General features: G+C 30.0%; 2 protein-coding genes across 3 annotated transcripts; one reads left to right on the top strand and one right to left on the bottom strand.

The window, feature by feature from the left end:
• Positions 1-2,709: 2,709 nt before the first annotated feature.
• LOC108692364 (actin-like protein 6B) lies at positions 2,710-5,054 on the bottom strand. The gene is made up of 6 exons (XM_018200582.1): positions 4,897-5,054; positions 4,229-4,575; positions 3,812-4,141; positions 3,483-3,734; positions 3,206-3,403; positions 2,710-3,129 (listed from the first exon to the last, which is right to left on the bottom strand). The coding sequence occupies exons 2-6, from the start codon at positions 4,553-4,555 to the stop codon at positions 2,914-2,916; spliced, it is 1,323 nt and encodes a 440-aa protein (XP_018056071.1). The 5' UTR covers positions 4,556-4,575; positions 4,897-5,054; the 3' UTR covers positions 2,710-2,913.
• Positions 5,055-8,182: 3,128 nt separating this feature from the next.
• On the top strand, positions 8,183-11,485 carry LOC108692388. Of its 2 annotated transcripts, none has more exons than XM_018200614.1 (5): positions 8,183-8,391; positions 8,685-8,867; positions 8,966-9,118; positions 9,424-9,582; positions 11,426-11,485. In XM_018200614.1, exons 1-5 carry the CDS (start codon positions 8,324-8,326, stop codon positions 11,460-11,462), a joined length of 600 nt encoding a protein of 199 aa, XP_018056103.1. In that variant the 5' UTR covers positions 8,183-8,323; the 3' UTR covers positions 11,463-11,485. The 2 variants fall into 2 exon arrangements, with proteins under 2 accessions (XP_018056103.1, XP_018056102.1); XM_018200613.1 differs by lacking the exon at positions 11,426-11,485 and adding an exon at positions 9,660-9,903.
• The last annotated feature ends 6,067 nt before the right edge of the window (positions 11,486-17,552 follow it).

Here is a 17,552-nt window from a genome sequence, read left to right as displayed (position 1 = left end):
AAAATTATATATATATATATATATATATATATGTGTGTATATACACACATTATGTATAAGTATGTATGTAAGTATGCATATATTTATCTATATGCACTTACATATGTATGTAAAGGTGCGTTCCGTTTTACGCATGATATATCATTTTATCTTCATTGTTCATCAAATATTAAAGAATGATAAAAGGGTAGATCACACATAAAACGGAACGAAGTCGCTATATATCTTTTTCAATGAGATGCTAATTTTATTTTACCTCATATATCAAAGCATCACCAGGTATACAAAAGAGCAGCAATTGAAAAAGTGCCATGATTAAATATGAGATGTATTTAATCGACTTGGAGATTGTACTTGCAGTTATGTTTGCAGTCGCAATTTGAAAACCTACTAGACATATTATGAGACTGCTAGCTAACGTTTGCAGAAATAACATTGGGCTAAAAACTGTTTCCATATAATCGCAAAACCTAGATACAAAATTTCGACATTTTTCATGTGTGTATATGTGTATGTATATGTGTGTGTGTGTGTGTGTGTGTGTGTGTGTGTGTGTGTGTGTGTGTGTGTGTGTATGTATATATATTACAAATACATATTTAAAATTATTACCAGAGAATCGTGTAATGATGTTTAATAATGTCTATTATATGTAATTTAATTTTTTGCATCGTATTTTCTTCGAGATATGTATGTTGTATCTAAATAAAAAAAATTTAATATGTTTATAAGAATAAAATAATATCCAATTAATTTAATAATAATACGCTAAAATATGAATTTTCTCAAATAAATACTAACGAAATCAATTTGCAAAGTGCTAATATCTTTAATTTTTTTTTTAAGTACTTTGAAATGGCCACATGTGTGAAACAACGCTGTTGCAATCAAAGTATCAGTTCCCAGAATAATAAGACCACATAAGCTTGTCGCTATCATTTGCGAGAAATAAGTAATCTACATAAATGAGAATATGTACGAATATTACAATCACAGTTTTGACGAGCACCTGAAAATAAGGATCTTACCTCATACATCGGAAAATTATAATAATATTCTGGATACAAAGCTAAAAACGGAAAATGCTTTATAGTATTATTGTTAGTGCCTTTAATCACAGCAATAACTATTTCAATTATAGGTAGACTAAAGAAGAACATTAAAGAATTACAAATCAAAAATAAATAGCCTTTAGTATATAAATATCCTTTCTTCACGTATCTGTAAGTGAGTAACAATGAAGTATATGTGAATCCGTAGATGCACTTATGCATTTATAATAAAAAAAAAACATTTATTTACATTGCATCTGTGTGTTTCTCCGAAATATATGTTGTCAATATATTCCAATAATCGGTTAACATATATTTGATAAAAGGATCCATTTTTCTTCTATTGCTTATCCAAACTAACGATTTTAATATAGCAAGTAAAATAGTGAGCAATACTGAACTATAAAAATAAAAGAAATAGAATTATTTAAGTTTTTCTTAAAACATAACAAAATTGTAATATAACTGCCCGCTTTGTGTCAATGTTGGGGATTTGTGATCATGTACCTCGTTTCCAATACAGTAGACAGATCTTGCCAATTTTGATAAATTTGCAATCCTTGTGGTATAACAATGGTAATCATACACATACAACATATGATATATCTCATGATATTCGTTGGATAAAGGCCAACAAATTTTAAAACCTTTCTGTTAATAAATACATAATTATTGATATCCATGTTAGTTTCATTAAAAGGATATACAATAATAAAAAATGATATTTTGGAAGAGATGACAAGCACGAATTTTATACGTATCAGATCTATGCTGATAGATATAGAGATCATATAAAAGACAAATTTACGAATAAATATTATAAGTTTTTCGATATTTCAAAGCGTATTATTAGTTTTGAATAGTTAGCATTCTATATCTTGTTAATTAAGTTTTTTTTATAATTTTACACAAGCAATTAGTAGACGTTACCGATCACTAACGAATTCCAATTAATAAACTCTACAGGAAACATCTATCTAGAGACAAATATGAAATATAGGCTTTATAATTGTCTTCTATTTATTAATATTTCATACTTAATGAAGTTGAACTAGCTAATTTGTAAGATCCACTGTCTTTCATTATTGAAGGCACAAAGACAAAGTATTAAAGACTTTCCCTTCAATTTGTTTCTTCACTTAGTAAAGGATGTGTTATTTCCTTGGTTAACCACTAATAAGGCATTTTAAGAGACAGATGGTTTCCTTTGTACTTTTGTACCTTATACTTATTTATTATTTCCAATACATGTATATGTCACAAAGGATAATTATAGCTTCCGGGTGAACGTATACTCCATCTCGCTCTCGTAGCGACATTTGGACATACAAGTGGAGTTGGAACTTACAATTTCAATATGATGCATATAATATTATTGGTAGTGAAACAAGACCGAGGACATTGTGCAAATGCAAGGACGTGTGAAATCGAAAAAACAACAAATTTATTTCCATGACAATTTGCTATGGCATGTGAGTTTTTTATAAAAAAAATCTTATGATTTACAAAATTTCGTCATTTGTGCTCGCAGCACATATCAGTAATAAATAAAGATCGATTTTCTTATATGTCATCTGTTTATAATTTGGAACAATGTGTAATTTACAGTTAGAATACATTATCCATATATACTAGCAGATATTTAATTCCATCGTCAGGAATATATTTGTCATCATAATATGTTATAAAAAGATGTTATTTAAAAGTGCTTTAATCTAACGTGCTTTATGCATTATAATTGTATTAAATGATACAAATTAATATAGAATGTAGAGTTCCCTCTTTCAAAAGTTGTACTCACTCTTCGGATGTTTATACAAACACTGACACTAATACGAAACATATGAGGAGCTATTGTGTTTTAAGGACATTTCCTTTCTACTTGACTTTTTCCGCTTTCTTCATATTCTTGACTGGAGATCCACATTTGTTGGAAAGTACCAATCGACGCTAATATCGAACCACCAATCCATGCTCCAAATCTTCTTTCTGCACATCCATTCGCACTGATCAATTTAAGTCGCATGCTAGAGGGTATTCTCATAGACAAATCTCTATTCAAACGTTCCGGGAAACCCTATAAATGCATAGTAATTTATCAATATATGGAAGAAGGAAAACATTTGCTAGTTCTCTATTTATTAAAATTCTACCTGAATAAACGAATTGCCACCAGTTACTACAACACTTCCATATAGTGCTGGTCGTACATCAACGTCGCACATGCCAACACTAGTTGTGACAATATGCCCTACTCCCAACATAGTATTACCGACCATACCTCCACGCATTTGTACTATACTAGGATCAAATAATGCCTCTGGTATTCGAAATCTCTCACTTCCAAAATCCTTAAAATAATTATTTTTTATTATCTTATTTTAAAGTTTGTGTGTGTACAAAGTTATAGACATTACATAAAATATATACCTGATGATAACCAGTCGGGAATTCATACTGAACTGCAGGAATCGTAGAAACAATCTTCTCATCATATGGTGTTTCTGATACCTGAAGAACTGTGGCTTGGAAATCCTGAACCACCTTCTTTACCATATAATTATGCCAAGACTTGGTAACTTCAGGCAAACCTTTCTTTTTAATCCATCGTGGTTTATCATGATCTTTAACTACTTCTTTACTACCCACCATATAAGGAGGAGACAAGTCGATATCGTTATCCTATTCATTTCAAAAAAAATACACAAGACTAACAGATTTGGAAGACGTATTAATAAACATAAGTAATATCTGCATACTTGTAAAAACTGTCTGCACTGCATACTTATATAGTCTCCACCAAGGGGTGATTTACCAATGGCTTGTGTCAACACAAATCCATCTTGTACAGGTACCGCAGATGTATGTGTGGCACCACTATCGACGACAATACCAGTTGCTCTACCATTGGCAAACGCAGCCAAAACTGCATTTTTTACGAGAAAATAAGCTGGTACATTATATTTTTCAAACATTAGCTCGGTTAATTTTTCCCTTTTGCTACGCACATTCCATGGCGATTCAGAAAATAATACAGGATGATATTCGGCATCGGACTGAATTATTTTTGAATATGTGTAATCTAAAACCTAACAAATGTATGATCAAGGTTTCAATAAATAAAAATATACAGATATCATAAATCTTAAAAATCACATAAAATACTATTCATTTACCTTTTCAAAATGATCCCAATCTTCAATCATACCATCTTTCATATAACTTGCAATCTCTGTATTCTTCCTTGGAACATGAAGAATGGTGGTATCAATATAATATTTGGTCCCATTTTGCGTAATATTATTGTCAGGCTTTTTATCATCGATATCCATAGGTTCAACCTTAGTGGCTGTGCCATTGGAGTCTTCTCCTATTCCAACAACAGCTGGAATTTCTGCCTTTGGAGTATCTTCCTGAGCATAGCCCACTCTCAAGGAATGATGACCCAAGTCAAAAACCAATGCTCCTATTTCATCTCCACCATACAACATACCGCCTGACATCTTGGAAAATCAGTGAGTTCCTTCAAAAATAATATTTGTGACATAAGAAACATATTATATATAATATTTTAATTGTTGATAATGGATACTTTCCAGCAAGGACGCAGTCTCAGACAGTGTGACATAATGAATCATTACATTCTTATTTGCCTATATTAAATAAGGATGAAACGATTCACTGTGTTACACAGTGTCTGACTGTGTTCTTACTGGAAACCCAATATTTTCTTGAATTCTTGATGGCAGTAATAGTAGTATGCAAATGTTACACAGCAATGTGTATTGACAATACATGCAACAATTATGTCTTGAACATAATTTTTGTATCCACAAACACTTACCTAATCGTTTTAGTTCTCTTACAAAAAGAACTCAATGAAATGGCAAGACTATTTTGCCCATGTGACAACTATACATGAACATTTATTTTTGTGACCTTGCGGTTTACGTATAATCATAACCTCAATTTAGAAGACGCTTCCAAAACCGCCGTCCAGACACGAACTATAGACGTAATATAAATAGATTTAACATGATTTCACAGCAGTCGACAGGAGTCGATGTTGAGTATATTGATAGTAAATTCAATATGGCAGCTACTAAGAATTCCTCCAGCCAATCAGAGAAATACATCGATTATGAGAACTTTGCGAATATCTAGCCTATTCTATAATAGTCGTAAACGTAGTTGTAAGTAGTTGTAAGAATTGATCACAGTCAAATATTCTCCTCATATTCGACTTGATTGCTCAATTCTTACAACTACAACCGCTTATAATAACGCTTACGACTATTCTAGAATAAGCTTTAAGCCCATTCTACAATGCAGTAAGACTGTCGTAAGAGAGAGTAAAGCCCATTCTATAATGGACAGTAAGGGATTAAAGAATAGGCATAAAAATCGACCAATCATAGTTGATTATTTTTCTTACATTCAACTATGATTGGTCGATTTCTACGCCTACTCTTTAATCCATTACTGCTATTGTCCATTGTAGACCATGCATTACATTATAGTTAATAGTTTATATACTACCAACGAAGCTAGCATTAGCGGTCCATGATTATTTAATTTACGGAATAATAAGGAGATCAAACTCGAGGTTTGAAAGTGAGCTCGAAACATGGTGTAGAAAAACTCATGGAAAATCCAACAGATGCGCATCATATACATATATTATATATGTAATTTTTCTTATTTGTAATTTATATTTGAGAAAGAATTAATGTTGTTTAAGGCTACATTCCAAAATATTCTTTAAAAAATTTTACTCGAAATATATTAGTATACATTATTACACGTAATGTACATTTTATGTCGTTTTTTATATCTTTCAATAAGCTCGCGCAAAATGAAGTAAACCGCAGAAAGAATCGTGAAAAAAAAACAAATCATACATAAGTCATACATATATATGAATGTATATTAAATATCTTAAAACTGCCTACATTTTTTTAGAGCTGTAATGCTATTGGCTGAAATAAATGTTTCTTTACATTTTGATCTGTCCGTACATTATCAATAAATATCGTTAAAGCTATATCGATGAATGTCGCTTATAACAATCAATATCGGTATGTGTAATTCTAGAATAGCCATGATCTTTGATTCATCTTGGTCGCGCAAGCAACAAATGTCGCTAGTTAGCGACACAGACAAATATCGTTAAAAATTATGGAATCGCGCCCCTAGTTCATATCATTTATATATAACAAAATTATGAAGTTTAATATAACCATCTCAAAAATCATTAAAATTAGGCATATTCAACGCGTTTTTGCATAAAATGAAAGAATCTGATAAAAAAAGCCCTATTGAGTAAGGGATTGCTCTGCGAAACGAGATATTGAGCGTTAAAGTTGACTAAAGTGTTATTACGTAACACGATTATTAATCTGTCATGTAGACAGTGGAGTATGGATTAGTGTTTATTGGTTCAGGGCAGTGTCTACCGAGGGTTTAATCCTGTTATAGTCGACAGGGGAATGCTCGACTGTAGTTGGTTGGTTTTTACATTCTGATCCGGATTAAATCCTCGGTGGAAATTAGGCCACTGTCTACATTGCTACAACTTCTAGGCGGTTAGGCCCCAAGCGAGTAGGATATATTATTTTTTGTTTGGGGACTTAATCACCCCGATAAGCACTCATAGTCTATACACTCTACTATCTACTATCTACAGATTTTCTAATCTCAACAACAACAGTACAATTATAGAAGTCGTGCGCTTCTCTGCAGAGGAAAGAAGGGAGGAGTCGTTTCATGTAGAAAATCGAAATCTAATAAAACAATACAAACTTCATTTTGCCTCTGTGACAGATTTCTTAACTTCAATAGTTGTCAACTTTAACACTTAATATCTCGGTTTGTGAGGCAGAGCGATACTTTTTCTGCCAGATTTTTTCATTTCATGCAAAAACACGTCGAATAAGTCTAATTTTAATTTATTAGTTTAATTTATTAACTTTTCAGATGGTTGTGTTGTAAACTGTAATTTTATTATCTTCAAGAAGTATAAAAATGACGTCGTTTTTAAGACTTGAAATTCACCAATCATCTATTTTTGCAGCCATTTTTAGTACACAAAAATAAGATCATCATTTGCTGCTAATCACGTGATTGCAATGACCAATCAGAACATTTAACAAATCACGCACATTTTTTATAAATCTAAGATAAATGCTGGAGTCCCATGAGACATATTTATCACATATTGCGTAACTGCATAAAAAAATCCAATAAAATACGAAATCAAAGGAACGGATCGCTTCTGATTGGTTACGCGATTACGCAATACTTGCAAAATACACCGTCTGAGACTCCAGCATAAGGGAGCGTTTATATTAGCCGTAACCGTATGCCATAATCTGTAAAAATTGATTAATCATAGTCAAATATTTTCTTCTCATTTGACGATAAGAAAAAAATATTCGAAGGTAATTGATCAATTCTTACAGTTATGGCATACGGCATACGATTACGGCCAATATAAACGCTCCCTTAAGCCTATTCTACAATAGTCGTAAGCATAGTAAATGATTGTAAGAATTAACCAATCAAGTTAAATGTAAGAAGAATATGTGACTATAGGTAAGACCAACGCGATGTTGTAAACGCTTTGAAGCGTTTTTTAACTGGTCAGTTTGTAAAATTCTTTCTTCTAATTGGTCCATCATTTAACTTTAAAGCATTTGTAGCGAGACTTTGACTACAGCCTGGTTAATTCTTACAACAATTTCTTAGGGCTGCCGCAGACAAAATTTCTGTAACAGTAATTTTAAAGCCTCAGACACAATTCGAAGGAAGAACAATAGCGATAGAAATAACACGATTTCAAACTAAAAGAATTTTTATACTGCAGTGTATCTGATTTCTGATAGGTTAAAATCGTGTTTTCTATCGTCGTTATTTCTATCGCTATCGCTATTCCTTTGCATTATGCCTGGGGCTTAAGACGTGAACTTAAAACTCGATGAGCCAATCAGAATACTGCTTTAGATCCACGTATTCTAATGGAAATAAAATTAGCAGTAAACTTATCCAGCAAGGCAAGTTTTAATTCTAGCTAGTTGAAATTCACTTTGCGAGATTATGGATAAGTTTATTGTTATTAATGTAAACTGTCGTATTTTCAGTGTTGGCAGTAAATTTGGAACACGGCCAACATACGTAACAATAAGCAACTGATTTATTATTAAAAATATTGTTTCTAAATGGTACTCCTGAGTATATACTTATATACTACAATTTTATAAATTGATGAAGAAATGGTTTCATCGTGTTGTATATGTTCGAAGGAAAATGTTCCTTCGGAACCACATCGATCATTTCACAGGTAACTGCAAAAACTTTAATATTTGATTGTAATAACGAATAATCGTATTAATATGATAATCAAGCAATTAATTAAAAATCCGATTAATTACAAGAATTATAGTAACGATTGTTGATAACGATGAAATGTACTAATTGAAAATTTATTTTTTAAAAAAAGCTTTGCTGTAGGCATATTTAATTGTATAGATAATAAATCCCTAAACTTTTGATAAATAATTTTTCTTAATTTTATACGTTTTTTTGACAAAAGCTTTAAAATATATAACATATTTAAACATGTAACATCTATAGGATACCAGCGAACGAAGAAATGAGGAATAAATGGTTACAGATAATTGGCCGTAATCTCTCATACAAAGGAGCCAGAGTTTGTAGTGATCATTTTACGGAAAATGATTATCATGACATAAATCCTTATACAAAAATCAAAAGATTAAAGAATACTGCAGTTCCTTCTATGACCCTACAAAAAAAGTAAGACCAGATTTTTTTTAATTAAAAATAATATGTATTGAGAGTTCAAATAATTTATAATAATAAATCTATAAATTATTTTACATATTTCTATCTAGAAAAGATACAAAGGGGACATTATCATATCAAAACATTGATGCAAATTTATATAATAATTCTGGAATCATGTTTCAAGATGAAAATGATATTATTCTTCACAATTCAGAAAATGAAATTAGTGCAAGCAACTGTAATATTGATATCAAAGAAAGGTTAGTACGTACACATATATGACGATACATGAGATCTATTATCTTATAAAAGATTCTTGTGACAAAAATAAATTTCAGTGATTTTATTACAAAGTAGATACCTAATTCAATTGTCACATCTAAAATTTAATTGCATGTTAAGTTTTTCTTTGCTGAATTAGTATACACTTGTATTTGAATTAAAATAGATATATATTTGAGATTTAATAAAAACAATATAGAAAGTTTTAGATGTAGTTTTAGATGGCAAAATACAGATCTATTTTTTAATCATTTTTACTTTCAAATAACACTTTTATTTGCAGTGAAAATACAAATAATGCATTAGAGTTGACTCAAGACACAAGTGAAGATTTAATTATTTTTTTAAATTCCGAACAAGAAATGAATGCTACTTATATAAATAATCAAGAAAAAATTGATATTTATTTTGAAAATGGTATAAATGATTTGAATAGAAAGAGGTAAGATAAACACAAAGGAAAAAAATTAATCTTTTTATTTTATATCTTGCAAATGCTGTAAATAAAAACTTTTTTAGAGAATTTCCATCACCTAATTTAGGAAATTATAAAATAAATGAAAAAATTTTAAAATCTTCCAAACACACTACAGAATGCTTCACAAAAACAGATTTTTCATCAGAAGAAAAGTGGACAGCGTTTCTAAAATGTATTACTTACAATAAACGTGCAAATAGACTTATGCGACAAAGAAACAAATGTTTGCAAAAGAAGATTTTGGTATTTCAAGATATGTTGCAAGATTTGTTGAGAAAAGTTTAATGACTAGCAATTTTATGAATGTTTAAAGTGTGTTCATTATGACATTGTAAATTACTAAATTTTTTATTATTACATTAATATTATAAATGATTCATATTTAATGAAATTGCATATTAAATTAATAAAAATATTCCAGCAAATAAAAATGGATTGAAATGGATTAGAAATTTTCAACCTATCCGAATATTTTAAATGCTTAAAAATGGATTGAATTCCATATAAAAAATTTTTATACATGGAAAAGTTTTTAAATTAATTAAAGTAGTAATTACATGAACTTCTATAGTTATTATTTTAAATCTTTTATACAAAAAAATATACGCTAGCTGTATATGAAGGAAACGTATTAATATGAAATGTATCATATATATAAAAGCGATTAATTTATTAACTAAAAATAAATAATTTATGTAACATTTATGTAACATTTATTGTATATATTTATTCTTTTTGTGTTTCTTTTAACTATTAAATGAAATAGAATTCATGATATGTTTTTTTAGTATAACTTTTTTTTAACTCAGTTGAATATAACGAAAAATTTTTTATTCAAAATTCTGAATAAAGTAACATTTGACGCATTTTTAAATGGAACAATAGATTTTCTATTCAATTTTGAATTAAAATAGCATTCATATTTTAAAAAAAAAACTTTTTTGCATTAGATTAAAAAACTGCATTTCTTATTCAGAATGTTGAATTGAGCAGAATATTCACGTTGCACACATATAATATTATATTATTTTTAGATTGAAATGTATAGAAATATACTTCATGCCATTTCTATAAATGAATAAAAATGCATTCAGGATTGAAAAAGATTTATTATTTATTTAAGATTTAACATTCATGAATCCATATTTCTGAAAGTCTGTGAATACATTTTAATCCATTTCAATCCATTCTCGTTGCTGGAATATGAACTATGTCTTATACATTTATATAATTCAATCTATGTAATAAAATTAGTTTGGAGGGGATATGTAACTACCCAGCAAATGAGAATGGATTGAAATGAATTGAAATGGATTCAGATTTTCAGAAATATTGATTCACGAATGAATGAAAAAAATTAAAATGAATGCTTTTCAATTCTGATTTTCATTTGTAGGAATTACATGGAGCATATTTCTATGCTTTTCAATCTAAAAATATTAGCTTTTTCTGTGCAATGTGAATACTGTTTAATTCAAAATTTTGAATAAGAAATGTAATTTTTCAATCCAATTAAATCCAAAAAAAAGCTTATTCACTATTTAAAATACGCATTTGGATAGAAAAAAAATTTCAATCCATTTTAATCTATTCTCGTTTGCTGGGATTGTGTGTGCAATTGGACAATCTCTTTCTAAATCTGCCCTCTCTGTCTAGAACTATTTATAAGGTTCAAAGACTACAACTATAAAATGCGAAACATGAGACATATTTATAGTCCATTTTTATTTTAATACTGTTAAATATAATGTCTTAAGATGTTATTTTATCTTATGAAAAGTAAACAGTTAAAATTTTTTTGTTTTAGCGAACATCGACGATTTGACATAATTTGCCCTATCTGAAAAAATATTAATGCAGTCCCCGGATTGACTTATGACATCTTAAAGACTGTACTTAAGACAATCTTAAATGTAAGAATCGATTATGAAAATATGAATACCGACCTGTTTTGTGTCGTGAAGTTGGTACTAAATCTTTCCTTGCACATTTTTCTTCACATTCTGAGGGTCGATTGTATCTTAAAATGAGGTGAAAATTACAAAAGTGAACAAATTCACTAAAATATTCATAATTTAATTGGTCAATACCTAGTAATCATTGCTTACTTTTGTAATTTTTAACTTATTTCAAAATATACAATTGAGCCCCGGGTATAAGTCATGAAACTTTATCCCTAGGATGGAAAGTGAAAATTTTAACCATTTTTCACTTTTCACTTTTCATCCTAAGAAAAAAGTTTCATGATTGATACCTTGGGCTGCGTTCGATTTTCTACCCGGGTGTCATGTCATCCTTGTTTAACGTTCGGTAAACAACAAAGATGATATATACATTCGGGGAGCACACAGGTGGGAATCCGAACGCAGCCCTGGATAACGATCATGTAACTTTTTCGCTAAAGCGGAAATGTGAAAAATGAAAATTTTTATGTATGTTCGTACATATACGCACATATGTATATAAAGAATTTTTACTTTTCACTTTTTCGCACTAAGGAAAAAGTTACATAATCGCTACTTTCATCGACTAATGGCTTTTGCACACTAGTTTCCGCACGCGGAAACACTTGGCGCGCGGCAAAATGTGGTAGCCAATAAGCTCCTAATGTGTTCATTGGTTACCGCGTCTCATTTTGCTGCACGGCAAACATTTTCGCGTCTAGTATGCAGAAGTCGTTAGTCGGTGAGGGTAGCGATTATGTAACTTTTCTCTAGTGCGGAAACATGAAAAGTGAAAATTCTTTATATGTACATATGTGTGTATATGTACGAACATACATATATAAAAAATTTTCACTTTTCATGTTTCCGCTTTAACGAAAAAGTTACATAATCGCTACCTTCATCGACTAATGACTTCTGCACACTAGTTTCCGCACGCGGAAACACTTAGCGCGCGGCAAAATGTGGTAGCCAATAAGCTCCTAATGTATTCATTGGTTACTGCGTCTGCGCTGCAGAGGCTGCGTTTGGATTCCTGCAGGAGCAATAAAGGCCATGACACACACTTTCTGTAATAGTAACCATAACATAAGACGTAACATAAGTATCAGCCAATTAGAATTAAGAGTTCAAAAGATTTTTGACTGTGATTGGCTCATTCTTACTGCACGTCATAGGGTATATATCCACACAACTTGTATAGCTACATAAACGTATGCATAAAGAAAATTATCCAATCGCATTTTTTCTATATAGATGCATGTAAAATGTGATTAGATATTTTTTTTTATGCATACGTTTATACGCTATGCAAGTTTGTGTGGATATATCCTTATTTATTTATTTACGGTTATTAATACGGAAGGTATGTGCCATGGCCTTAAAAGATTGCAACAGATTTTTTTTTATGATTTTCGGAATGCAGCCTCGTCGAGCGATTGATTTGTACTTACGGATCTATAAATAAGAACCAATCGGTGAGCAAATTGCATTCCGAAAGCTATTTAAAAAAAAAGTGTTGCAAAAAAAGTATTGGTAAGTGTATATATTTTCCTTCAGAACATGTTTTTTCAGATGCAGGACAAATTATGTCATCGATGTTCGCTAAAACGAAAAAATTTTAACTTTTCACTGTTTACTTTTCATAAGATACATAATAAATGGTTGTTAAATATCGAATTATAACGGTATTATTAATATTAATTAATACTTAAAGAAGAATATTATTTTATTATACATTAGAATAAAATTTATGTTTTAAAATTTATAATAATAAAATTAAGTAAGGGTATATCCATGCAAACTCACATAGCTGCATAAACGTATGCATAAAGAAAATTATCCAATCACATTTTACGGAAGTCTTTATACAAGAAATGCGATTGAATAATTTTCTCTATGCGTATGTTTATGCGGCTGTGCAAGTTTGTGTGGATATGCCTTAATAGTTAAAGTTCATGTAATAGAAATACATGTTCCAAATAAAAATAAATTCATAAATTTAATGAAAATGTAAAATATGATACATACATGTGATAAGTAAAGTTAAAAAATAATATATTTTTTTATTTATATCCTTTTTATCAATTTCCTTTTAAATCAATATCAATATTTGTCTAATCGTAAATTGTCTAAGAATGTAAAACAAATTGTTTAATAACTTTTTTGTTAATTTTGTTTTATTTAATAAAATAATTTTCCATTTAGAGCCGTGGCACACAAAAAACTTAAGCAGTAAACGTAAGCAGTAAACAAATTGATAAATCACAATAGAGTTGTAAAGCCATAACGTAAGTATATAGCTAATCAAACATGTTGATTTCTTTATTGCTTACGTTTTACTATCTTAAGTTTTGTATGCCCTTCCCAGATAGCAAGTTTCTTGCATATTGCTATAAATTTGATACAAATTGCATCACCTGAGTTGTCATTTTTTTTAGGAAAGCGGCTTCCAATTTTGCTTACGATATTGGCGGCAATATATACCACAAATGGTTATGCACAATTGGAGAAAAACAATTTCCCTCTTCTTTTTGATAAGTTTTATAGGTTAGGTCGTACAATCGTACGACAACATCATGAAAATTAATTCTATATAAAAAAAAACAAATTTGCTAGCAATTTGACAGTAATATAAAAGAAACTATTGTAGTAAAAAGGATTAAACTCTAACAATGCTTTCCTACTTAAAATCGCGCGCGCGATTCAAAAGAGAACTTTAAGAAAATCCTTTAAGAAACATTTTTGCGGTATTTCATAAAGAACTCTGAAAGATATCTTAAAGTGACTTATGAGTTCATTGTAGACATTTTACTCATTTGATTGAGAGATATAAATTAATTATTATGAATAAAATTACAATACAGAACAAAATACATATTAAAGTATTAGATTTTATTTACTCGGTAAACATTTCAAAAAAAGTATTATGCCTTTCATCATCTTAGAGCCCCCTTGGGACTCACTTCAAAAAATTATTTTATTAGAATATAGCTGAAAAATCTTCTAATGCTATGTCTTCTATTCTATATCGTATTTTAAAAACGAGAAATTTAACTCAATGCATCTAGCAAACACGAATGGATTAAAATGGATTGAAATTTTTTTTATTCGAATGCATATTTTAAGTAGCGAATATTTTTTTTTAGATTTAACTAGATTCAATTGGATTCAATTAGATTCAATTGGATGCAATTGGATTGAAAAACTGCATTTCCTATTCAGAATTTTGAATTGAACATTATTCACAATTTTGCGCGCGCGCGCGCGCGCGCACGTGTGTGTGTGTGTGTGTGTGTGTGCACAGAAAAATTTAATATTATTTTTAGATTGAAAAGCATAGAGATATGCTCCATACAATTCCTATAAATGAATAAAAATGCATTCAGGATTGAAAAGCATTCATTTTAACATTCGTGAATCAATATTTCTGAAAATCTGAATCCATTTCAATTCATTTTAATCCATTCTCGTTTACTGAGCATCCTTTTGGAGGCAGCACTGCATACTGTTCTACGACGCTCCAATTCTATTCGAATCACAAAAATGTGGACTAAATATTTTACAAAAATGATTTTCAACAAATTATAGCAATATTTATGATATAATAAGTTTGTTACAGCATTTCTGCTCATTTACGCAAACAACTGTTGTCCGCATAATGGCTCTAGATTACCTAAACGAAATTATCATTGCCCTGATGACAGCAATGTAATGGCAATTGAAGAAAAACTTGTGCACTTATTTCTTTTCTCGCCAAGGATGTTTTATTATCTGAGTTAATTCAAATAATTTAGTTAATAATTTAATTTAAAGTCGAATTTTAGTATATTCTGATATCTAACAATAACACAAATTCTTATCAGCCGGCTTCAAAGTTCGTGTTTTTAAAATAATCAATAGTTTATCGATTGTTTTTGTGGAGTACAGAGAATAGGAGGCCAAACTTATATGAATGAGGCCGTCAAAGTGTGGTCAAAAGTGATTATCTGAATTAGTTCAATCGAGATGTCGCTTTTGTTCCATGACATTGTTCTTACAGATTTATAATTTGCATGGTAGGTCATACCAATTTGAAGAATGCTCCATTTTTTGCAGTTTTAATGACAATTTATGTTTTTCTGTTAGGGGCTATACAATAAAAGGAATAGGGAACAGAAAATAAGAACTTCAACCTATCAGAAACTGTGTATTCCACAATACATAATTTCTGATAGAAATTCTGATTGAAATTTTTATTCTCTGTTCGCTAGAGGTTTGTTCGCGTCGCATGCTCCAACATATTGTAATATGTTCCTACCATAGTTCTTACTCATTCCAACGTGCTTGATAGAATGAGTAGGAGTTGTGATAGGAGCATGTTGGAGTTTGCGACGCGAAGAATTATATTTGTTCGCGTCGCATGCTCCAACATGCTTCAATACGCTCCTGCCACAGTTTCTATTCATTCTAATGAGCGCATTAGAGTAAATAGGAGCTATGATAGGAGCACATTGCAGCATATTGGAGCATGCGACGCGAACAAATCTTTTTGTTCCCTGTTCCTTTTATTGTGCGGAGCCCCTTAATATCAGAGCATGATGTTAAAGAATAACGTCTCTATTTTAGGTTAGGTTGTGTGTTCGATTGTATATACATAAGCGTCTATGAGTTTGCGATTCGAACGCTGCCTACCGAGAACCATCAATATCAATTTGAAGAAATCTGATTTTGATACTTTTCAATGCCTAATTTGGTCTGCTGTTCTCTATACTCCATACTTGTGACTATTGAAAAACTGATTAGACGATATTTTCCCGAAAAATGGAGAAGATAATGTTGGTACCAATAAAAATCTTCAAACGACATAATTTTAATTTTTATGAACTGTTAGCACTGTTCAGTAATGTTCAAAATAGTCATATGTAATTTTTCTTCAGTCTTAAAATAAATTCTCTGTTTTAGAAACACAAATTATTTTCTATATAATTTTCGTTTTTACAGTAAAGAATTTGTTTTTAAAGCAGAGAATTTGTGTTTTTAAAGTAGATAAATATCATAATCAAAATAATTTCTCAACTGTAAAAACAAAAAATATGTAATGGTATTATACAAAAATTATGTAGTATTTGCGAGGAATAAGAATTATATAAAAAATAATTTGTGTTTTTGAAGCAGAAAATTTATTTTTTAAGCAGAGAATATCACATATGTCAAAAAGATTTCCCGAAAAATGGTCTAAACTGACAGATTTGTTATTTATAATTATTATCAATACATAGAAAATTTAATTGTAGTGTCTAGAGATTTTCGTTGGTACCAACATTATTTCCTCCACTTTTCGGGAAAAGTTGTCTAATTGAAAAAACGATCGACAGTTGATAGCTATCATAAATTGTTACCCCGGATCTACTATAGATTTTTAAGCCTTAAGCCGTAAGGAATGGACGAATCACAATCATTTATTTTCTTCGCATTCGACTGTATGATCAATTTTTTACAGCTTAAGGTACAATTTCATGATGTCACTTGTTGCAACGATAAATGGTCACGTGAGTGAATTTTCTCTCAATTATCCACTTTCTTTCTTGTCGCCAGCGATACTATTGAAAAATTGGATTAATCCAACTTTTAGCGACATCGCTCTTATGCAAAGATTTAAATATGGAACAGCAAGATATAAGTATAATAAGAATACATATTATTTTATTATCTGATAATGTTAAACACAAAGATAAAATAATATATGGGAGCATTCAGGTAATATTTTCGAACGTAGCCCAACTCTAATTTCTCATTTAATAATTCGCTTCGTAATAATTCGCTACTCATTTAATAATTTGCTTCGTGAAGCATATCATCATGTTTATCTGCCAAATTCTTTCATTTTGAATGTTGAATAAATATATTTTTATTAAGTTTCGTAGTGCCCATAATATAAATAATACAATAAATAAATAATACAAATTTCTTATCAATAAAAAATTTGTTGCGTGCGATTTTACCTCATTC

Source organism: Atta colombica, unplaced genomic scaffold (assembly GCF_001594045.1).
Source record: "Atta colombica isolate Treedump-2 unplaced genomic scaffold, Acol1.0 scaffold7, whole genome shotgun sequence".
Taxonomy (NCBI): Eukaryota; Metazoa; Arthropoda; class Insecta; order Hymenoptera; family Formicidae; genus Atta; species Atta colombica.
The sequence above is the reverse complement of the archived record's forward strand: the minus strand, read 5'-3'. Positions and strand labels throughout refer to the sequence as shown.